Here is a 25,159-nt window from a genome sequence, read left to right as displayed (position 1 = left end):
TCCAGTTCTCTACTGTGTAACACTGCTGCTGTCACTCAAACATAAACACTGACACGGCCCGCAAACAATTTCGGATATTTTGCCAAATACCTTTTTTTCTAAACTAGACTAAAAACAAAGTTTTTTACAACAAAAAGGGGATGACCAAATGTAATTTCAGCTGGACTTAAGCAAAAATCAAAACAAGTCCTTAAAAGAGTTTAAAAAATCATGCAGCCTTTTCAACATATCCTCTTAATTTCCTAAGTTAAGAAATATATCTAAAAGATGTTCACATATGAAACCAATTAAAAGAATGATTAGAAAGAAAGAGAAATGGTTGGGACACCAAGCCCTTAATCCAGCAGCTGTACGTCTTAATCAGTATATACACAAGGACTTTGTCAGATTGCTCAAATAGCATTTAATTTCAAGTCAACTCCAATGATGGTTATTAAAGAATTGCCAATCATCGCTTGCCAGGTGACTATGTGGATGCTGTTGTCATGGTATAATTGCAAAGGGACAGCCTCCCATAATGCTCATTGATTGAAACCTATTGATTCCAATGCTCACACTAGCAGAAAGACCCAAGCTGCCCCCTTTGAGTGAGACATATATACTGTATCTTTATCTGCTTTGATTAAGTCCACACGATTAATTCTTACCAGCCAATGTATTGCCATTTTGATTGCAAAATTAAATAACTTTTAGCCCTGGAGCGCTCTTTTCAAGCTCTTGAATCCCATATTTCACACCGTTTTGATTCATAATTTCATTTGCTGTCTGAATGTGAAAACATATTGGACCAAACCCAATTGGCCTCCTTCATATCATCACCAACCAGCCTTGTTTTCCTCGTAAGCACATTATATGAACCTGACATCATGTTTATTTGATGACAATAACATAGTTTGGTCAATATAGTGCAAAGCAATCAAAACAAATAAAGTTGATAAGGGATAGAGAATCTGTGAATGCTTGTATAAAAATAGGTGTTACATTGATTAAAACAGAATTAATACTTCAAATAGCATTTATGATATACTTTTTTTGATAACATATCAATTTCACATATTAAGAATGAATACCCATATTCATTTTTAATATAATAATCTCCTTTATGAGAGCTCATTGAAGGCTAACCCGCCTTCCAATTCCAAAAAGTGCAGAAAGCATACAAAGACACTTTTTTTTTTTTTTTCATCTTCTTCAAATGACGCAGTCTTTTTTTTAACATTGGGGGTGTGCCACTTTCAAAAAAAGCCACTTTTACAATGCAGAGCTACAGTAAATGAAACTACAAACATAAGCCTTTCCAGAGGATCATGGAGTATGATGACACAGGTAATATTGATGTAGAATCAAAAGTTTTGAAAAGACATGGCAGATTATATCAATAAATACTTACTTACAGACTACAGCAGAAAATAGTCCTACACAGTTTTGATGATCTGCTGTACAGTGTTTTTGTCCAGGAGTGATTTTTATAAACATTTCTTTTCTGATTCACAATATACCTTATGTATGGTTATATTCCTGAAAATGAAGTTGGGTAAGATTTACCTGTACACTTACATTTTGTGTGTTTTTGTTCACCATAGAAAAATAGATTTTGCATCATCAGTTAAGTAGAGCAATTTTGTTCATCCACGTTTCAGAAAGCTGTATCCATTCCTGTAATGTCATGTTTCAGAAATAAGAATAAGATTGTTCGGCACACCCCGTTTTAAACTCCTTTGCTTTTGCTTGTGTGTGTGTGTGTGTGTGTGTGTGTGTGTGTGTTGTGCCAAGGCACCCTATAAACTGAGCCACTGTTTCAAGGATGGTCAAGAGAGAAAATGCTTCATTACATTAATGATTCTGTTGCTCAGAACTGGCTAAAGGTGGTCTGTTTCTCAAGAACTTCGAGGTAATCGGGCTCAGACTGCAGTTTAGCTTTTAGCTCCAAATATTCATTTCTGTTGGGCTCGACATAAACAGTACTGGGTGTCGTGCCATAGAGCACTGTTTCTCTTATCCTCTCTGGGTGCAAGAACTGACGTCTGACATCAAAATTTGGGTTGTATGTGTACGACACAGGCCCCGTGTACTTGTACTCTAAATTGGCACCTGCTGGGATGGATGGCATTGACGGATGGGGGGGCTGCTTGTCGTGCTCAAGGATGCCTCTGAAGAAATGGTCGGCATCCTGGACAGGGGAGGGGTTTTCACGTGGCTCGATGGTGCTAACACTGTACGTAGGGCTCCTCATCGTACTGCTGTCCCTCTCGTCATCCGGGGCACTTCTGTACGTGACTTTGAGCTCATGGAGGTCCCGGTAATCCTCCACTGTGTTGCCTTCTCGTGACCTGTAAATGGGGTTTTTGCACATATGGCCCATGGGGTGGGGAATATACTCATAGACGTGGCCCACCGGGGCCTTAACTTTGGGGCCGGAGCGGTTACTGTAGAGGCTGTATTGCAAGTTAAAAGAGCTGACGTCTGAATTGTTGGTGCTAGTGCGGTCGCTCTGGGACTTTTTGCGCTTTTTCATCACGACGACAAACAGGCCTGCGGCCACGAAGACGGACATGATGAAAACCAGCAGGAGGCTGAGGATGAGGACGGAGAGGGGGACGGTGCTGCTGGGGGTGTTGAACTTCTGTGGCGCGTCGGTGGTGACGACCAAGTCGTCCATGGGCTCGTCCGTGGGGGGTGTCGGCGAGACGTAAGCATCAGAGTAGTCCGGGCAGAGCTGCTCCGACTGGATGGAGCGCACGTCCAGTCCACTGTGGCGTCTTGGCGTTTCACACACCACCTCATTAACCACAGTGCCTGCACTGAGCTGCTCCAGCCATATCTTCATCCCCACTATGTCGCAGGAGCAGTCCCAGGGGTTTTCAAACAGATCTATCTGCACCAGCAGCTTCAGCTGATCTAAAACACCACTCACAGGCAGGTTTTGGAAATGGTTGTTGCGCAGATTAAGCCTAGACAGAGAGAGGCTGGAAAAGATGCCCACCGGTAAGGTTTTCAGGAGGTTATTGTTGAGGAAAAGCAGCTGGAGATTAGGGAGGTAGCGGAAAGTGCCCGCATCAACCTCCTTGATTTTGTTGTACTCTAAATAAAGATACTGCAAGTTCTGCAAACCAAAAAACATTTCTCCTGTAAGCCTGTCCATGAGATTACCATTCAAATACAGCCTACGCAGGTTGGTTAAATCCCCAAAAGCCCGGTCGTGGATCAGACTTATCCTGTTGTTTCCCAGATGAAGCAAATCCAATCCAACAGCATCCACAAAATCTGATCTCCGTACCACAGGGATGTAATTTCCAGTGAGATACATTTTTTTAGGATTGTATGGCTTGGGTTTTAGATCAGAAATGCTTTCAATCTTTCTCTCTTGGCAGTTGACATTTAGCCCAATCTCAGATATCTGCAGGTTGCACGTGCAGGCAGTGGGGCAGTCCAAAGGCACAGGAGATTTGGTCTGAAAAGCAATGATGGGGCCATAATTGTAAGGGTTACCGCCTTGTATTCGGGAAGTGGGCTTTAACCTAGTTCTGTTAAATTGCCGTGTGCCCTTGGTTGGCCTAGAGGAGGACCTAAAAACTGCAGAGGAGGTGGCGGAGACTGTGACAGCAGCAGGTGTGGTCTGGTAATATCCATTGGTGCTGCTGGGAGGTGCAGGCCTGACTGTGTCTTCGAGGGTTCTTCTTGGGCAGAGTTCCTGCTTGGACACCTCGTCCAGGTCCCTGCCGTGGAGCCTGAACGGCGTCTCGCACACCACTTCTCCCACCAGAGCTGTGTAGGCTATGCTCTCCAGCCAAGCCTTCAGAGCAATCAGCTCGCAGGAGCAATTCCACGGATTCTCCTCTAGTTGTAATTCCACAACTTTGTCCATGTGCTCCAGGAGGCCGATGTAGGGGAACATTTTTAACCGGTTCCCCCTCAGGTCCAAGTGCGTGAGCGGAACATTCCGGAAGATGTTCGTGGGCAGGGCAGAGAGCAGGTTGTCGTTCAAAATCATCACTGTCAGTTGGTATAGTTTGCTCAAGGTGTGGGGCTCTATATTGGTAATGTAATTATAATCAATCTGAAGGTATTCCAAGCTCTCCAGTCCCGCAAAGGTGTCATCCCTCAGAGCGTCGATCTTGTTGTTATTCAGGTGCAACCTTTTTAATCCCTGAAGTCCATTGAAGGCCCCTGACTCTATCTCCGAGATGTCGTTGTTCCCCAGGTGCAGGATGGTCACCCCTGTGTAATTGATGAAATCATTGACCGACAGCTTCTTCAGGAGGTTCCCTGTCAGCAGGAGGTGGTACGTGGAGAAATGGACCGGACTGATCTCCGTCAGTCGGATGATCCCCCTGTTCTCGCAACTCACTGTCAGGATCCCTTCCTTCTCCTCGCACGTACACAGGTTTCGACAGATCTCCCCATAATTGTCATACATCTCGACCAGCCTCAGAGATGATGCAATCAGAAGGATTATTTTTAGGATCCAGATATGCATTTTTCCTGGGAGAGGTTGCCCCAGCTCACTCAAGTGCGGTACCAGTATGAGGTGTCATCTAAGGAGGAAAAGAACAAAAGGACGGGTTCTGTTTTATATAGCATGGAGAAAAAAAAACACATGTGACAGATGTATTACAAAAATGCATATATAGTAATGTGGACACACTGATCGACAACTATTCATAACAAACACACACAGTGGGCCTATATTAATGTTTGTTCGTAATGCAGATGTGTTATGTCGGCGTCCCTTTAGGTTTTGAGGGTGTCAGAGAAGAAGCGACCTGGATGAATCTACTTAAACGATAATATATAATCAAGTTGATGGAACAACTACCCGCGGTGGATGGCCACTGCGCATTTTTGATAGCTCGTCTGAATTACAATCCATCTTGGAAGGAAAGAAAGGGGGAAAAAAAAAAAAAAAGGCTTCGCCATCCACCGTGTGTACAGACCAGATCATTTACTAATTCAATCCCTTGAGAATTTCCACACACAACACAGGCTCACTGTCAAAATATCTCATCGCTTTTTGAGACGGATCTTGTTTTGTTTCCCTTCTACTTCTCTTTTTTTAACGATTAAATCTCACCAACAAACTCGCATTACAATCTCAAAGATGCAACTCCTGTCTTCCAACCAGAAATATTTTGCACTCACCCCGCATACCCGACGACTTGGCAACAGTGGGGGAACTGTCGGATCCCTTCTCTCCACCTCCGTCCAAACAACATGAGGACGGGGAATCTATTCGCCTGTTATGATAAAAAAAAAAAAAAACGATCCCGGGTAATACATAAAAATATAAAAAATGATCTCTCTCATAAAATTATCAGCTGAGAGAAGGAGCCTATGTTCATCTCTAATTCCGGCCTACGATAGAAAATGTGAATATCAGCCTACAAGGCGACAGTCGCAGCCCTTCTTCTGCCCACGGGCGAAAAAAAGAAAGAAATGAGAGGAGTTGATCAAAGGCAAATAAACAAGTGTTGTTGATCTCATGGCGGATCTCTGATCGAAATAGCATTTTGACGGGTAGTAAATAATTCCATAATCAAGCATGTTATATGGCATCTGCTATATAGAAGGTTACAGATAGTCTCCCTCTCTCTCTCTCTCACTCTCCCAATCCGCCACAGACGCGTGAGCGCGCGTGCACACATACACACACGCGCAGACACACACGTTCGGTCTGTGTGCGCTCCTTAAAGGAGCACAAAAGCCTACACATCGAGCCAGTGCATCTCGCTAAATATGCGCATTTTAACATACACGAGCATGTACGGTTGCTGTATCTGACAGGTGCACCTACTTACATCTCGTTTTTCTTACATTTGAGTTTATTACCACAACGTCAAGAAATGACATCGCCTCTGGATATACTAGATAACTTGAAAGCCAGTGCGTCTATCGCCGGCTCTGCCTGTGCAGATGCTGTATGATATAGGCTACGTGAGCTTTAAAACGCAGGCTTGTTATTGCCATAGCAGCCGCAGACAAATTGCTTAACAGCATCTAAAAATCCGGATCATCTTCAGCAATGCAACTAGAGGCTAGAAAAAGATTTCAGCACCACGGACAGATCCCCAAAATGTTTAAGAGAGCGAGAGAGAATAAGCATTGTCCTCTTACCGTGCTGATCCCGGAAAACGCCAAAGCATCCCAAAAATCACGGCTGTGCCCCGTCTTTTTTCTCCAACCTCAGTGAAAACATGGATTTCGTGATTTCACCGCCCGCCCTTCCGTCGGCTGTCAAAAAGAAGAAAAAAAAATACTTAAAGTCAAGTCTCCTCGGTGTTTAGCTCCATAAACCAGGCATCGGAGTGCACATATACAGTCTCATTCAGGCCAATAACGTGACAGCCCGCGCGGCAAAACGGGCTCCTGTATTTTTCCAGCAGCGACTGAAATCAGCAGCATCATCTCGGAAGAAGAGCCAAAACCAAAGTTCAAACATGGTAAAGAAAAGGGGGCGAATGAAAACTCGGTAATCCCACATCAGACAAGACTTGCCGCATGCATTTTAACTGTGACTTTCATCCATGCGCACTGATGAAGCGGAGGAGAGAGGCACGAATCTCCTTGTCTGCTGCCAGTGGTGCAGCTTGTACCAGTTTATGTATAGATCTGCCCAAGGTCTCTTTATATCAATTGCCAGAGCGTTCACATCGACCGGAGATCAGTGCATTTGTTCCTCCAGCCTTGGATGCAAGAATCCGATCCCCCTCCTCCAGTCCTGCATTGGTCATAAGATATCCTACAAGCCTTATCTTCCCACCAACGTTTCAACTAGTGGAACTTGATCTTGGTTGGTGCAAAACAGCGAGTCCACTTACAGCGATGGACGTATTATGAAACATTTACCATAGCATGACATGCGGAATCACTCGTAAAAATGCATTAATCCCCCAATCTCAGGACTGTCACAGCGCAGAAATGAAAAGCAATCTAATGCATGCAATACTCTTTAAGGGGGTATGGTAATGTGGAAGAGGTGGGATGGAAGGGAGGGAGTGATGGGGAGGGGAGCAGGGAAGAGGGAGGCTGAAAGAAGACCCGTAGAGGGCAGCAAAATGATGAAAAAGGCAGCATGGCAGGCTTACATTTCCAGACTGCACTTTGTAATTCAGTGTATTTCAATTCAACAGCAACAACCATTTGATTTGTCACTCAGAGCTCTTCCTATTTCCTACCGAGCTGGGAATCTTATTTCCATGCGTTTGACAGTCACAACTGGACGTGTTGAGCATTTCTTTTATTACTATAACACTTTGAATTCTTCTCAACGAGCCTTTGATTTCCTTGGAGGGATTGTGGGGAGCTGCTGTATGTATATTGGTCTGACACTCACCCTGGATTCATCATGTCTCTTCATTACTCAGCCTGGAAAGATATTCCTCGAGACAGCCTTCAAATGAATGCAGAATGCTGTTGGAATACATTTACTTATTAGCAGCACATTGTTCACATCCTCCCCCTTTAGTGGGGTGATGCTTGGTTGTCGAAACAATCTGAATATCTGCTTTAACGCTGATTTACCAACCCATTTACCCAAAAATTAAAATACAAAATCTTTTAATTAATATTCTCTGAATTGACAGATCTGGTTTGAATCAGCTCATAATGCCACACAGTCCTAATGAAGATAACCTTTAACCTATTTTAAAATGAGTGACGTGGGTATTAAAGTTGCATCAGACAAATAAGGTCAAGCAAACATTCATTCGTACACCTCATGTCTCTTTATGGACTCTTCCAAATATACAGATTAAGCCTATAGTCCAAGAAAACACACATTTACAAGAGATCTGCATTGAAAGAAATGAATGTACTGTAGGATTAGGCTTAATCCAGTTTTGTACCAAATACTCTAGCCTGCTAATGCTGCCATGTTGTTGTAAGCGCACTGCATTTTACCAAATCATGGCTTATTTTGCCCCTTGTTGAAAGAGCAAATCAAGTCAAAGCCACAGCTGCCCTCTTACCCTCTTGCTGTGGGACAAGAAACTTTAGAAGCACTTAACTAAAGCCTGAACAGAAAATCGAATTAAATCTAGCATATGGTGGGGCCGCCATGTCCAAAGAGATTTCCCACTTAGTCAGTATTGTGTGGTAATAAGTCAACTCTTATGCTCTCTTTAGCATGCGGGGAGCGACAATAAGCAGATGTGGCATCCATGACGCCTTTCCGAAATTAGCCTTGGAGATGCATTGAATTATCTTAAAGTCTTGAGTTCTGTAATCGTATTAACAGTGGTCTATCCTGTGGGGATGGACAATTTGGTATCTGTGGAAATTCGGCTGGAATACAGAGATGAAATGCAGCAGGGTATGTGCTCCCTCCCCCTGGAAGGGAGAGTGGCTGGCTCCCCTGAGAGGCATCGTGGCATCAAAGAGTAGCTGTCCTAAATCATCTTTTGCCTTAAATGACTTTGTGTACTGCGGATGGGAGCACTAGATACCTGTGATAAATTAGTGCCTAGATGATGATGGTGGTGTGTGTTTGGGCAAGTTTTATAGGTATACAAGTTTGTCTGCACACTTGTATGCACACACAAATGGCTTTCGCTGCGTGTGCATGGACATGAATCTTTACCTCACGAAGGCTAATTGATTCCTACAAACGTGACAGCTATTATCATAGATCAGCTGCATAGAACACATACAATTTTAATCAGGTCTGGTACAAATTATTAAGTAATTAAATGCAAATTAAAGTTCACGCGGTGGTGCGTTTAACATGTATCTTTTGCATGAACCCGATGGTTTTTTTCCCACCATGTAATGAAAGATTTTTTTCTTAAAAGCTCATCACCATTAACATAATAGCTATTAAGTAAGGCAAATAATACTGTATCGAGGCTACTGTAGGGTGAAATAGTCGAAATCCATTAAATTATTTACCTATTTTAGCTTTATTTTATGTTCAATTTGGCATGGTTTGGCTCTGTTGGCACGGCAACTGCTGGTGTGACTGTGCCAGACAAGCATTATGAATCAGAACAAAGGTTTAGTCCAGGTACTGCAATTAGAGTGAGCTCCATCTTCTCAGGAATCAAAAATGAACTCTTTGTTCTCACTTGATACTGGAAAATATGATGTGCTCTGTGAACATGAACTTCCGTCAGGACATAACCAAATGAATTCAATCTCAATATGCTGATGTGAAATTAGTTGAGCGTGATGGCATTCTTATCCCAAGTTTGGAGTACTGTTGTCTGTGATATCAAAGAAAAAGCCTTTAGTGTGGGGCTTAGTGTGCTGACTGGATACATGTGCACCTAGTAAACATGGTCTCTATTACTTCACCTTTATCCATGTACTACATGAGGTCAGCTCGGAAAAATAAAAAATAAAAAACTCATAATCCTATCAGATTTGGAACCTGATTTTTTTATGGTCAGTAGTGGCATTATGTAACAATATACTGTCTATTCGTGATGATGGCATTACAGTAAAGCTATAATCTAAAGGCCTCAACTATCTTGCTTTTTTACTTTTCTAAATCTTACAAGCAGGAGGTGTATTGAAATTCTTTAACTGTCTGCCATAATAGAAGGCCAATTCTTTTGTCGGCAGAGATCCTGACATGCATTGTGCTATGATTAACTTGTGAGGTCTCATCTGGCTTGTGTGTCCAGGGGGCCAATTGGTGCTGCTTGCAATTTCCGTCCTAACCCAGCAGGTCTAGAACAGGTCTTCAGGGGCCAGGATCCATTCAAAATGCTGATAATGTGGAATTAGAAAACCACTTTGGTTTGACAGTACAATCCAACTGGCACATCTTCTCTGTTGATAACAAGATGCAGTGAGAAATTACAGTACAGAAACTTTCTCTGTGAGAAATTGCTTTACATAAACAATGACTAAACCCTGGAAGCACCATTTGGCCCAGTAATGGAATGAAGGCTAATGAGACAACCAAGGACGGATGGGATGGGAAAGTGAAAGCGTTCTATTGCTATGTGCTTGTGTCACTCCACCAATCATGCCACTAAATGGATTCGGCCCTTGCAGTGCCACATTTAATGCAACTATCAGAAAAGCAATACACACATAATAGCTGTATTTAATTTTGACAGCTATATTAACATATAGAAATAAATATCAATAATACGTGACTTACACACATGGGAAAAGGACACAAGCACAAGTTTCCAATACAAGACATAATTTGTCAGGCATAATGAGATGCTCACGGTCTATTATGTTTGCATAGATGTTCATTTGAGAGTCCCACTTTTTCCTAAAAGTTCTACGTCCCATTACAAAAAGTTAATACCAGTACGGTTCTATTATTGTACCTGGAATATTTTCAGTTATCGACCACGCAACATTTATACTGACAGAATGATTTGTTAAAGTAGCAACTATGACTAATAAAATCCAAGTCTCTGTAATTGTAAAACATAACGTTGTTGGTTACACATCTGAGCCAATGTGCTCCTAAATAGGGGACAGCTGGGTGTTCCCATCATACCCTGAGCTCTTGCAGTCAGTGGAGAACAACTGGGATGGCCAGCTCTCATGTCATGACGTTATTGTTGCTGACGGCAAGTTGGGATCAAGCTGGACAGAAATCTTACTGGCCTAGCTTATCGAAAATAAGTCTGCTATCATTAATGAACAAATGATACCACGCCAAGGGACCTATCAAATTGTTGTAAAATACATTTCCAGCTATTAGTAAGATGATATAACTGCAGCTGTGTAAGCTGATATAATTGCAGCTGTGTATGTTTTTTTCTTTGCATCAACCCCATCATGACACTTGATATCCCTGTTGTTTGCTTTTGTCATGATGCTACCCGTCGATGGCACGGCCTCTTATCAAAAGCACCAGAGCTAACGCCTGTGCATTCATCACAGCTCCGGATGATGTAGAGCTCTGGTGTGAGTTCCCACCAAAGAGCGAGAGCACAGCTGCTCTGACAGCCGTGATTGATGGTCAAAGCAGGACGAGGGGTTGCACAGGGAGCCCTTGCCTTTTCTTTTTTTTTTTCACCATGACTTGGCTTGAGCCTGCGCGAGCGAGGTAATTTAAAAATGTTGAATCGGTAACATGCAAACTTAACCAGGGGCTTTAATGATTCAAGCTGCTGACAATGCGATAAGTGCATCCTCACTGTATCAGGGAGTGCATTGGATCGACTTATTAGCTTCCTGCGCAGAGGAACAAAAGCACTGAACCATAGCCGAGTCAAGTCCATTCATTTGACTGTAGTCAGCGAGTCATGAAGGCTTTTAAGGTTATGAGTGCACTTTAGGGCTTCATGCGCATGCAACAAAGTGTGCTTTTGTAAGTTTAACTGAACAATCTAGCAGTTAATCATTCTGTCACGGAATCAATCATTAGCAAGCTACATCCTTGTGTATATATATGCTTTAAGTTGGCTCATTATTCCACTCTGGATGCAAGGAACATGATCCGAATAAAAGAGCTTGGATTTAACTATAAACACCAAGCACTGGGGTGGTCTGTCTAGAAAACTGCTTGGGACTGGGTCATTTGTAAGTTGTTGCAATGACAAACAATGCGAGATGGAAAATACCAGGAAGAAAATGGCAAGGATATGGATTGAATTTGAAACAAACCAAAGTAAGGATGTTATGCCGTGCAGTGAGAATGTTCTTCTTCTTAAGGCCGGCAGTGTAATTCTAATGTAGGCAAAACACACTTGTGGCTTGATAGGAGGTCCAAATCATAAATGTACATAAACTCCATGGGATATTTTTTATCAGGCTGGGAGTGGATGATGATGGAACACCAGTGTTCAAAACGTCTGTACAACGTAGATACATTTATTCTCATTTTATTGTTATGTTAGGTTGTAAACAGGGTCAGAGAAGAGGCTGCTGCCATTCAGGGCAAGATATCGGCAGGTGACAAATTCTACAAATAAATACACCTAAAACTAGCCTAGAAATCTAGACGCACCCTAGCGGCAGCAAATGTAATTTGCAGCCAGGGTCAGTGTAGCAACTCTCCGTTGGCTTGCGAGCTGGAAAAACCAAACTCTAGTCAGGCCAATCACATCGTGTATAGAGTCGGTGGGCGGGCTTAACATAAGGACGGCAGAGTTGCATCGGTTCCGCGTGAAGTCCCTGCTACTTGGAAACAAAGAAGATGACTGCTGCTGCTGGCGAACAGCGGCCTTTCGAATCGGCTTTGGCCGCGCGTGACTCTGGAAGACTTGGAGTTAAGTCAATCTTAAAAAAGGAAGATGTGTTTGGAGTTTTGCTGAAGGGATAGGGCAAAAGTTTAATCAATCAACTAGCGTTGCTCTGGTTGGCTATGAGTGCAGAGGGAATTTGAAAGATAACAGTTTATCCCGCCCCTCGGATCGAGCCCTGCCAACGGTGAGTTCCCAGACCCAACATCTTGATGTGGGTCTGGATTGTCAGGCTAATCTAAAACCACAATTTGTAGTTGTTCTAAGGATTAAACAAATGACATACTATATTCAGAAATTCTTTTATTAGGATAACCGCTTGAGATGTACCATCTTGTTTTCGAGGGGGTCCTGAACAAAATACAACAAAAACATTGCACACATACAAACATGATAAACAGAACAGAAACAAATAGCCAAACAACAACAAACAAAAGAGAACACACACACAGCCTACAATTATTACATAATAAATAACAGGGAATAATGATCCTTCCAAATATACGCAAGCGTTACTGTAGAATGTCAGTGAGATTAAGTGGTTCAGACAGAGAGAAGAGTGAGGAATGAGATAAAACTGGAGAGTGTTAAAGTCTACATGTACAGTTAGTATGAAAGTGAGTTGCCAAGTCATGTTTAAACAATCTGAAAGAGGAAATGGAGCAAATATTTACTGGTAAATTATTCCAGTCAGAAGGTGCTTTAAACATAAAAGTTTTTTTTTTTGATATGGACTTAGAAACATTAGGTACTGAAAAGAAAAGCTGTACAGTATGTCTTAAATGATGAATGGAGGAAAAAGGAACCAAAAACTGTTTTAAATAAAAAGGATAGTTGAAATTAACACACTTAAAGACAAATTGCAACCAATGAATCTGTCTTCTTATACATGGTGTGGACAAGTCAACAAGTTCATACATTGTACAGTGATGAGTTGTGAATGAGCAGTTAAGAATAAATCTACACAATCTATTATAAACTCTAGTAAGAGGAGCAAGAGAGGTATTCAAAGCAATGCAATACATAGACTCAGCATAATCCATTATTGGCAATATAAGTTATATAAGTTGAAGAGCAATTTCTTTTCTGACCTTAAGTGGACAACAGTTTCTGGAACAGAAAAGGAGACTAAGACTATAATTCAATTTATGTACAATGTGATTAATATGGTAGTTAAAAGAAAGCTCAGAGTCATAGCATGTTAATTTGGGAACCTTAGGGGGTTAGGGTTTTTTACCCTTTGGACAGAGCCAGGCTAGCTGTTTCCCCCTATCCCCAGTCTTTATGCTAAGCTAAGCGGCTTCTGGTGCTTCATATTAAGCATACAGACATGAGAACCCCTGGTACAGAATCTTCTCCTCGAACCTTTGCTAGAAAGCTGATAATGATAGTTGTTGGAACAAATGTTCCAATACATTCAGCATCATAAGTGTCCTAATAACCCACAGGAGCGTTTCCTAAATTAGGGTCCCTAATGGTCGCAGGAGATCAACCTATGTCCTTATACCTAAATATAATGGTGGCAGTTTTAAATAGATGGTTAAGTTGGAAAACTTTGGTTACGTTTAGGCAAGAAAACTACTTGGTTAGGTTTAGGAAAATATCATGATTTAGATTAAAATAAGTATGTAGCTTAATGTAGTTACTTATAAAACATGCGTATGTAATTAAGTGAATGTTGTCTTTTGGTTTCACACGGAACATGAAGCGGTCTCCTGGGTCTAAGTCCTGTGTTTGATTGACCCATCCATCCACGGCAACCTCCTTACGCTGACTTTACCGCTCTATACTATGCCACCTGACTTCTTCCATTGCTCCTGTCATAATTGCTAAGACCACTAAAGATCACAGCCACAATAAACATAAATATGGGTCGTAATAAGCTGCATCTACATAACCTATGGGCTCATTTTTGGGGCGAGGACAGTCTCAAGAATATTGAACTATTCTTTTAAGCAGGGAATCTTTTATGGAGAATGTCTGGGCTAAGATAGCTGCAGAACAAAGTTACAAAACACATAACAGTGTTACTATGTAATAAAATAGCTGAAACCCAAAGAGAGTAAAGTCATATGGTTTAAGAAAGGCATCATGACGTATCCATTCTCTCCAAACCCTGAAAACCAAGACAATAGAGGTGCTGGAAAAGCAAAACAGAACACCCTATTAGATGAGAATTGTTCCAATCAAGTTAGAAGTGCAAAGCTCTACTTTTTGTCTGTGAGCACTACTCTAAAGAGCTTCCACGAAGTCTAAAATGAGCACCACTAACTGCCTCTTCACAGAAGCCCTTCAGGGTAGAAAACAACAACAGGTGAACAAAGTGGATGTGAGGTCACGTGGATCTGTATAAGCTGGCAGGCTCTTTTTTTAACAGCCATTTATCTAAACATACACTAACTGGGACTATTTTCTGCACATACACCACCTTTGCACAAATTTCAAAACTGTTTTATACACAGAACTTTATGCGTATGACCTGTGTGAGAAAACAATGCCAGGACATGTTTTGAAATGAAACGGCTTTCTAACCGAAGATTTTTGCGATAAGTATTTGATCAACTTTGTCATGCTGCTCCATCAGGGACCAACGTTCATTGATGCACATTGTGTGCCGTGCAAAGCTTAACTGAGATTTTCCTTTCCATTTTTTTAAGCTCTGGATAATCATTTTGACTGCACTTTCTTTCATTTCATATTAAAAAAAGCACTGCTGGATTTTAATCTTTGAGCGAACAAGCAAGGGAAAGAGGGGTTGAGACTTGCCAAGCCAATTAGGCAGGCAATAATGGATTGCAAGTCACTAGAGGAACCATTTGCCCTCTATTTAAATAGTCAAGATAATTACAGTATATTCAAAATATACGAATGAGAATATCAGCATGTACAAATCAATTCAGCTAGCTGGTTTCTTTTATCTGTCTGGAATCAGTAGTCACAGTGACAGAGACGGCTTTTGGTGTTGAGCACTCTCTGTACCTCAACATGTCAGCACCCTCGATCCTGCAGACATTTCCTTTTAACAGGGAGACAGCAGAAAGAAAACTGTTTGCTCCAACCTTCTGACACAAACTCAAAAACAATATTTCCTAGCAATTAGCATTGTTTAGATGCTCGACTAGCTAGACTTCAACAACAAAAGAGATTTTTTTTTTTTGTTCAACTCCGAAGAAGCTTCAGGTGCCAAAATCTGGTTCCCTCATGCTTTGATGATCAAACAGCTTGATGAAATGCCGTCTTTGTCACTTATTCTACCTTCGGGTTCGATCTCTCGAGCCACATTAAAAGCTTTTGTGCACAGTCCTCCTTTTTTAATTCACCCTTGGGCTGGTTTTACAGACACAGTGTGAAGCACTGGAGGCTTCGCAGCAGCTATTGAAGGTTGAAAGATTGTGCGGTGGCTGGGAAGGGCCTGACAGTCTGGGCACTGGATCAGTCAGTGGATTTGGGGACTGGCGGCTGCTGGCGAAAGCTATCCCCTAGGTGCACTGACAGAGCAACTTCATACTGGAACTGTGTGTGTGTGTGTGTGTGTGTGTGTGTGTGTGTGTGTGTGTGTGTGTGTGTGTGTGTGTGTGTGTGTGTATCTGGAATCAGGATTTTTCTAGCCCCTGGTGGACTCCCTGATGGCCTAGATGGAAATCCCAAACAAGCTGAAGACTCCTATGGCCTAGAAAAATAGCTTTTACACAGTCAGTGCTAAAGTGACAAGATTACATATTACATCTGCTTGCAACATGCTGAAATTACACTTTCATATCACTTCGGTCTTCTACTTCTGACTTCTGACTTCTGAAAATGATTGAAAGAATAACTTAACTTACTGTTTTTCTTGGTGATTACAGTCATGTATAATACTATCGCTTGGTTCATTAAATAATATTAATAATAATAATAACCCCCCTTGCATAGTAACTAAAATAATTAACTGTAATGGGGAGCCTAGTAGCAAAATGATCCAAGTTGAATTTCATTGGCAAAAGAACATGAACTGCACTTTTTTCTTGAGTGTTTCTTTGCCCAAACTGCCAAAAAAAAAATGCAACTAACTCCTGCTGGACAGTGAGAGCAAGCTATGCTCTTACCGTCATCTATTGTTTCTGACCGATATGTTTGTTAAATTTTGTTTCACACATTTTGGTCTACTTCAGATTCATTGCCTGTACTCTTGTTTTCTCTGCTGGTCATGTGCTGTAGTTTGAGAATTACTGCTCTAGACCAACAAAATAAAAGAATATAATATAAAAAAGGTATTCATGTTTTAACACAAATGAGTGCATGTATTGTTTTTTCATTTTTTTTTTTCATTTACAACTCTGCAATGGCAAATGGCTGCATTTATATAGCGCTTTTGTAGAAAGCGCTTTAAAATTTGCACACGCACTGATGTCTGACATGTGGACAGGAGCAGCTGGGAGTCAAACTGCCAACCCTGTGATTAAAGGATGACCTGCTCTACCTCTTGAGCCACTGTTTTTATTTATTTCTTTTTTATTTTGGTAACCACCTTAAGTGTCTTAAGAGTCTTGTCGTCACTGTGAGGTTGCCAGGTAACCAGCAAAGACTCAAGGACTTTACAGGCCTACATCATGGAATTTACAAACCAGGTTGCCGTTTCCCTCTTTTCCAGTCTTTATGCTAAGCTACGCTATCCCTCTGCTGGTGGTAGCATCATATTTATCAAACAGACATGCAATATCAACCTTGTTGTTTAACTAATAAGTATATTTTCCAAAAATGTGACACCAATCTTTTAAACCAAGTGAAAAAAAAATGACTATATACCAGCAGCCACAATATAACTGCTCTGTAGCTCTGTACTAGTGTTTATAGGCCTATTCATTATGATGTTTAATATTCAGTTAATACAAATTTAAAACATGTTGTGAATGGCAACATTTTCCAACCATGGCTTTGCAGCACTTGGAATCCACATTCTTTCAGCCTGAATTGGATTCCTGGTACAGAATATTAATATCAGCTCATATGTCCCTGAATCTTTCCATTTCCAATAAATGCAAGCACAATACATCACAACAGACTACACATTTTTTTATTTGTCTCTCACTGAAAAAAACAGCCTGCCAACAAAAAAAAAGAAAGAAATGTATGAAATCTTTAATCCTCCTCTTTATATATACTGTACAAATTCTCCCTTCTGCAGCAACAGTTTGTTTGACAGACATGATGAATAATTAATACGGCTTAGTCCAAATATATAAGTGTTTCCAGCATATATACTTACAGCAAACAATGGCTTAGCTAGTCGTTTTAATGGTAACATCAGTGATATGGCTGGTTGACGAAACAGTGTTGTTATGAGTTATGCTCGTGTCGTTTCCAAGGGATTGTGAGGTTGCCGTAAGCGTGCCCCCCAAGAGAAACTATTAGCATAAAGTCACTCTTTCATTCCCTCTCATGCCTCACTTCTGAAACGTGACTCATCATAAAAAGAAAGGAATAATGTGCCTCATAAGTCAACGAAAACTTCAATAATTCAGAAGAAGATCTTAAGGGAGATGATGGTCCATGTTTTTGAATTGAATGCCATGTTATTTGACATGTGGAGGGGGAAACAGATACAAGTGTGTGTGTTAGAGGGGAAGAGATGGGGAGACCCCTCTGATGCTTCCAAACAATGCTGACAAAAGTAGTGCATTATTTATAGCACAGAGACTGCAGGAAACTTATTTGACGCAAACGGAAATGTGTCACAAAGGAAGCTTTTATTTTTGTGTAAAATATTAAAGTCACCCAGTACACATTGATTCCACACAGTTATTATTTATTCATATTTGTTTATTTAATATTATTTCCTTTTGGTCTTCCAACTTAAATTGTTTTCCAGTTTGGTGTGGAAGGCCAATGTTGGAAAGAAGTGCTAACATTATTTACTTTAGTAATTTGATGGCAGAACATTTACCTACTTTTGCGTACTTTTACATTGCTACTTTTTGTATTAAATACAGTATTATCAAAATGTACAAAACTATCACACATAAGTAGGCAGAATGTCTCTTTTTAGAGTGTTAAATTACCTTACAGGGTCTCTGTATTAAATATTACATCAGTGGATTATTTTTAACCCTTGTGTTGACTTTGTGTCAAATTGACCCGTTTTCAATTTTTGTTTTATATCATGAAATATGGAAATAAGCGCTGAAAATGTGTAGAAGAAAATTTTGACATTTTAAAACGTTGGAAAAAGCAAAAACTGTGAAAAAAAGGCGTCAAAAACGTTTTTTCAAGGTTGACGGGAAGACAACACAAGGGGTAAGTAGTTTTTTGGGTACTTCAAGCCTTTATTGCAGACAGTGGAGAGATGCAAACCACATAAGCTCAAACACCTGTGTTGGCATGGTTAATAATGTTCATATTTGCACCCCTCTCTTTAGCCCTAAAGAAAGGGTGTTGGCACACTCTGATTGGCCAAGAGGGAAAAGCACCATGCTGTTCTCAATTCTTATTTAGGAGCCAGTACCCACACCCTGTGTGCAACAGGTGAGCTAAATAACCCTCCAATCAAGTCAGTTAAAATGGCCCAATCCCAAAGTCCGGACTCACAGACTCACGGACTTTGGTGCGCGTTCTCGCGAAAATCGTAAGGGCTTAGGGTTGTCCCAATGTCGAATTTCAAAGGGCGTGAGGGTTTGAGTATACACTTACCGAGCCCTTTCCGTGAGTCTGCATCGATGCAGACTTCACCAAAGGGAATTACCCACAGTTCAAAGCATTGTGACGTTTACCGCGGAGACCGTATGGAAATCCGGAAATTACAAAGGTAAACAACATCATGACACACGGCCACGGAACAGACCAACCTGTTTTCCAGCTTGTAAATAATGTGGAATCACGCAGCTGTCTCCTGTGCCTTGGCCGTGTGGAAAGCAACAAACTTAAAATGAAAATTCCCAAACCGGCAAGTGTCAGCAACATCTTTTTTATTAAACGTCGCCAAGGTAACATGTGATCTCATGTGAAGTGCTGTCCCAATCCCATTTATACCTATTTGAGGCCATGTGGCCTCACACACTCACTCACTTAGCACCTGAGATCAATTAAGTCTGTGAGTCTTTAGTCCTTAGTCCTCAGGGCTCACTTTGGGATTGGGCCATTGTGACATTCAGCTAAAACAAATTTGGAAAAGGGAAATGATATACCAAAGAATGAGGGACTGCTACAGACAATGAACTGGAACATGTTATTACCCAAGGTTTTGGAATGAGATGTTCAATGATGACATTTGGGTGTAATGTTCGGTGAAATGTACGTAAGTTCAAATCCTTGAAATTAAAAACACACCCATGTCTCTGGGATGATCTACAAAAAGTAAACAATAACTGACAGTCTTTCATAAATATTTAATTTCAAGTGATTACATCAGTGTTGGTTATGTGATAAAACTGTAAAACTATGGCAAGCCCTTTCAACATTTAATCAGTAGCTGTAGATATCAACAATTGCTATTTTGACAAATTAGAATTCCAAGCCAACACATGCATATGTAATTTTGACGTTTCTTTTCTATCTAAAGATATCTACAAATCATTCCTAACTAGTCAAATGTCAATTCTTCTTCTATGCAAGCCATGAAAGGCAAGGTGAAAAATAAAATGCAGACAATGTTGGCCAAAGCCTAAGTGTATTTCTTACGTAGGAGATATTATCTCATATCATATATTTCTTTTTACCTTCGGTAAATTCTTGATATCAACAGTTAATTTAATTTAAACAATTTAATTTTGTAGATGCAACTCAATTACAACTAGTCAACTTTTACCATTGACTTCTATTCAAACTTAATTACAGATATCTATAAGTCAATTCTAATAAGCCAAATTTTAAATTATTGATATGTCCACTTTTAATTGTAACTAGTAATTTGGTGATTATGGTTACATACAAAGTTAATGCAAAGATGCCAATTTATGATGGGTAAAGTGAATGATGCGAATGCCGCAATGTGAACACGCATAATTCGCAAGTTGAAATATTTGAACTCGAGGGATCAGACTTGTGAGAGTACACACCCAGTGTGAACACAATAAGAATTGCATTTCAGATATCTAAAATACAATTGTAACTATTGAAAATTGTGTTCCTACTAGTAACAATTTTATTTAATATATATACGATTCCTTTCATAACTAATCAGAATTTAATATAGATAGCAAAAAAGAAATGTCCACTAGTTAAAATGTGAGATATGAGATATCTTTCATGATGCATAGTATGTATGTACATATCCAAAAAATAGTGCATGTTTTTTTTTGTTGAATTGAATTCATAAGGCAGACATAACATGTTTAAAAGTTGACCATTGGCTTTGTGGTAAATGTAAATCAGTTGTTTTGACAGGTACAAATAATTTTACATGTGAAAATATATTTGTATCATGTCAAATGTTTTTACATGTATCTTAAGTTAACATTTTAATATCATTATTGCTCCTTAAAAGCAAATCGCTACTAGTCAGCCCTACTGATTAAATGTTAAGTGTTAGCCATAGTACAACTCATCAATGAACATCCTCCCTCCACGGCCAAATTTCATAAATCCGGAAGTATCTTTCTTATTATTAATTTCGGTTTCCCAAAATCCATTCTCACATTATTAAGCTTCTCTCTTTGTGCTCCTTCACTATGTTTGCCTTCGCTCAGAAAAAGCAACAATAACATGAATTAGTGACTGGACAGTACATGTCCATTGGGGAGAGGGTCATCTTGGACGCACAATAGACAAAGTATGTAGCTTTCAGTCCCTGTTGACAGGACACAATCAGTCCAGAGCAGCTGTTTATTCTGGAAGCTAGGTGGAGGACGGGTCTGTTATGACGTTCCAAGACCAGTAGCTGGTTTCGACTATTAGCTGTCACACACAATGTGTGTTCAGACAAATAGGCAGAAAAATACAATGACCCCTGGATCGCTATTTGGCAGCAAGAAGGATCATGCAAATTGCACTTCTAAGTGTTGTTGGAGTCGTTGGGGGTTTTGTTGTGACCGTCGGTCGGAATCTGTAAGCTTTGGTAGGCTAGAATACCAAAGACCAAAAACCAAAGTGAGGAGCTTGAGTTAATCATCTATGGTACAGCTGAATGACTCATGTTGGTAGCCAGTAACATTTCCATGGTTTCAACAGTGTTGAAATTAGACTGAAGATGGGTGCTACATGGTTGAAGGTTAGTTGTTAATAAAATGATCTAACAAACAAAAAATGGTACACAAATGCTGTAAAAATGTAATTGTTATGAACATAGGTTGGAGCCAAACGCAGGACACGGACAGGGTGGTGGTGAAAAGAAATACAATTTTTATAAGAAGTCGCTTGGAGGATAGCAGGTTGTAGGCAGGGTAGTCTCGCATTGCTGGACCCACCTCCACAGTTCCACGAAGGAGGGTCTGGCTAGTCCACAAAACATTCCAGGATGGGAGAAAATGTGCTCTGGTTTATTGGCATTTCTTTAAACCAATCACAATGGTCTTGGGCGGCGCTTAGCACCGGACTCAAGGACGGTGCCTCTGCAAAATAGGCTTGGGAAGGAACTTGTTTAGGTGGAACATGTTTACGTTCAAAGGTTCTTTTAGTCATGCAACAGAAAATTCAGATTGGACAGATAGTCTAGCTAGCTGTCTGGATTTACCCTGCAGAGAGCTGAGGAGCAGTTAACCGTAGTCCTCAGAAATCGACCGGAGTTTAAAACGGCAATACAAAGAATGCGGAAGGTGATGGCCATCCTGCCAAAAATTAGGGATATCTGGCGGAATTTCGAGCGGCACTTGAACAGTCCCAGAAATGAAATGTTGTCGATATATAGACTACAGGCAGGGAGACTATCCGAAAGACAGGCAGGCAGGCGGTTGATGACACAGGAGAAACAGGTTAGTGACACAAAACAAAGTATCACTAGGATTATAAATAGGTTGGTCTGGAAGCATTACTACTACTAAGATTGAAGCAACAATCTGGCAGAGTGGTTAACGAGCCGGTTGAGGTGATGAGAAGCAGATGAGCACACTAGCAGAGCTGGTGAGCCAATTGCAGACAGGTGTGCATGGTGAGCAGAGCAAGGACTAACGATTATTTTCATTGTCGATTAATCTGTCAATTATTTTTTTCGATTAATCTATTAGTTGTTTGGTCTAAAAAAAAAGTCTGAAAATTGATAAAAATATTGATCAGTTCTCCAAAGCCCAAGGTGATGTCCTCAGATGTTTTGTTTTGGCCACAACTCAGATATTCAGTTTACTGTCATAGAGGAATGAAGAAACTAGAAAACATTCACATTTAAAGGTCCCATGACATGGTGCTCTTTGGATGCTTCTATATAGACCTTAGTGGTCCTCTAATACTGTATCTGAAGTCTCTTTCCCGAAATTCAGCCTTGGTGCAGAATTACAGCCACTAGAGCCAGTCCCACAATGAGCTTTCCTTAGTATGTGCCATTTCTGTGTCTGTAGCTATTGAGGAGGAGAAAGGAGGGAGATGGGGGAGGGGGGGAGGTGGAGGGGGAGGGGGGCCCTTGACCAACTGCCACTTTGCATGTTTGAAAGCCATGATGTCTCTCTCTCAAGGGCGGGCCAAATTCTCTGGGTGGGCAAAGCAGAGCAAGGGGAGGTAACCTTGCTCCTTATGACCTCATAAGGAGCAAGATTCCTGATTGGCCCATCTGAGCTTTCATTTTCTCAAAGGCAGAGCAGGATACCCAGGGCTCGGTTTACACCTATCGCCATTTCTAGCCACTGGGGGACCAAAGGCAGGCTGGGGGAATGCATATTAATGTTACAAAACCTCAAAGTGAAATTTTAATGCAATGGGACCTTTTAAGAAACTGGAATCAGAGATTTTTGACTTTTTCTTCAATTCGATTCAATTAATCGATTAACAAAATAGTTGCAGATTTATTTAATAGTTGACAACTAATTGATTAATCTTTGCAGCTCATATATATATATATATATATATATATATATATATATATATATATATATATTATAAGGTTTTGCTAAGGAGGAAATGTAGTAGCCTGCCTAAACGCCTTAAAATTCTCTTAAAAACCTCTAAAGCATTTAGAATTGGATGGAAAAGGCATACTTCACCATATTAACATGTACCCCTGCAGTAGTACAAGTCCTGTTCGTTGAACGGGATCTGTTGGTAGCAGTCAGAGGATAAGTGATGTGCTGCAGGGCAGCGACTGTTACTGAAGCAGAGTGGAGGCATGCTCCTTCACCTCTATCTGTTCCAGTAGTTTGAACTACGACCAGTGACCCCCCTCCCCCATTCACAAACTTCATTTTTCAACCTTCCCTGCAGGGCATCACTGTTATACACCTCAGTTATCGCAAGTAGGAGAAAGTACCACCAATAAAAACAAAAGCTAAATAGTGTCTTTTGCTATTTGTTAATTGAAATAGAAAAAAAAATGGAAATACATATGTTGCATGGTTTGGACACACTGCCAGTCTCTATCACTAATGCTTTGTTACTCCCCGTGGAAATAAAGAGGGGTTAAAGAGAGAGTGAAAAGATGGGTTGAGAAGGTGTTTCTTCCTCCCAGAGGTAATTACATATTGATCCAAGTCACTGAAGATCTAAACGGTGACACTGCGTTTAGTTTTATCTTAAAAGGAACCTGACTGTGTTTTTTTCTTTCTTTTACCCCTTAAACTCTACAGTGGCTGAGAGTGAGGAGCAATGATATTCAGCTAATTACATTTTCATGGAGCCATCCCTTGTCTCCTGCTTTCAGGTCTCTGTTGTTATGGACTTTACAATTACTTGATAATTAAATGGTGGAGGTCTTTCTACTCTACTGTTTGCAAAGTCCTTTATTCGTTCTATAAGGGAGACTTTTTAAATTACCCAGTCACTACCTTTCTCCGCCTCTCGCTCCTCACTCTCTTTCTCTCTCTCTCTCCCCGTCTTTCAGACTTCAGTTGCTGTCTGTCCAATGATCCAGAACAGCCTTCAGTGTCGCCCCCGCTGATGAATTAAAAGTGTTCCTTTGGCATTCGAGGCCTTGGTGGAGGATTCAAAGGCAGGAGAATTCTTTTCTTTGAGAAAGTGAGAGAGAATAAAACTTGAGAATCTTTTTTTGCAGGATGCCAGAAGTGATGGACGATATTAACAAAATGTTAACGGCAATGGCATCTCAAGGCCGCAAGTATTTATGGGGAAAAAATGCACTTAAAACCTAAATGGGGCACCAACAAAAAAAAAATAACTTTGATTATTAAGCATTCATGTCATGCAGCTGGGTGGCTTTATGTTTTGTTCAAAGAGCTGCTGACAGTTTTCATTTAGTCATATCAGCTGAGGAGGAGAGAGACATGAAAGAAAAGTTTTTTTTTTTAAATTCAGGTACTCCTTTTTTTTTTTTTTTTCGTTCTGCCAACAAAGTCTGCCCTGCTTGACCCTTGGTTATTGTAAAATTTCAATTCTGTTTTATCTTGCACATTTATTTCGCAATACTCTCCAGGGCCTGATTCACAGTCTGCACTCTTGTCTGACTCACTCCCAGTTTTCCATATAGCTGACTGAGGTGTTGCATCACAAAGCCATTGAGTGTGGATAAGTAGAAAAATAGTTATCCCTAAAATTCTGACTCTCAAACATGTTCTAAACCCTGAGATCAGGTCAATATTCTTAGGTCTATTCTTTTTCTAAGTTACCAAATCAGTATTGCAGAAATGTGTGCAGTAATAATCGGTAGTATTTGTTAATGTGTTGTATATACACCACAGATTCTAGTATTTCCACAGCACTGATCCTTCAGTGTCACACTCTGCTCGTCTGAGTTTCTCTGTATAAAATAAATGGAGTTCCCATGCTGAAAAAAGGGACAGTTCACCCCCAAATTAAAAATACACATTTTTCCCCTTACCTATTTATCAATTTAGATTGCTGTGATGTGAGTTCCTCCACAGATGTTTCACTTTTAAAGCCTTCCAGTAGCTTAAAACCCATTACCCCCTCTTTATGCTGCTTTTATTTGAGACCTGGCC

The 25,159-nt window shown here is 40.6% G+C and overlaps 1 protein-coding gene across 1 annotated transcript; it reads right to left on the bottom strand.

The window, feature by feature from the left end:
* Positions 1-1,849: 1,849 nt before the first annotated feature.
* slitrk5 (SLIT and NTRK like family member 5) lies at positions 1,850-4,417 on the bottom strand. Its single transcript, XM_028572465.1, has one exon. It carries the CDS (start codon positions 4,415-4,417, stop codon positions 1,850-1,852), a length of 2,568 nt encoding a protein of 855 aa, XP_028428266.1.
* Between the last annotated feature and the right edge of the window lie 20,742 nt (positions 4,418-25,159).

Source organism: Perca flavescens, chromosome 24 (genome assembly GCF_004354835.1).
Source record: "Perca flavescens isolate YP-PL-M2 chromosome 24, PFLA_1.0, whole genome shotgun sequence".
NCBI classification, from domain to species: Eukaryota; Metazoa; Chordata; class Actinopteri; order Perciformes; family Percidae; genus Perca; species Perca flavescens.
The sequence above is the reverse complement of the archived record's forward strand: the minus strand, read 5'-3'. Positions and strand labels throughout refer to the sequence as shown.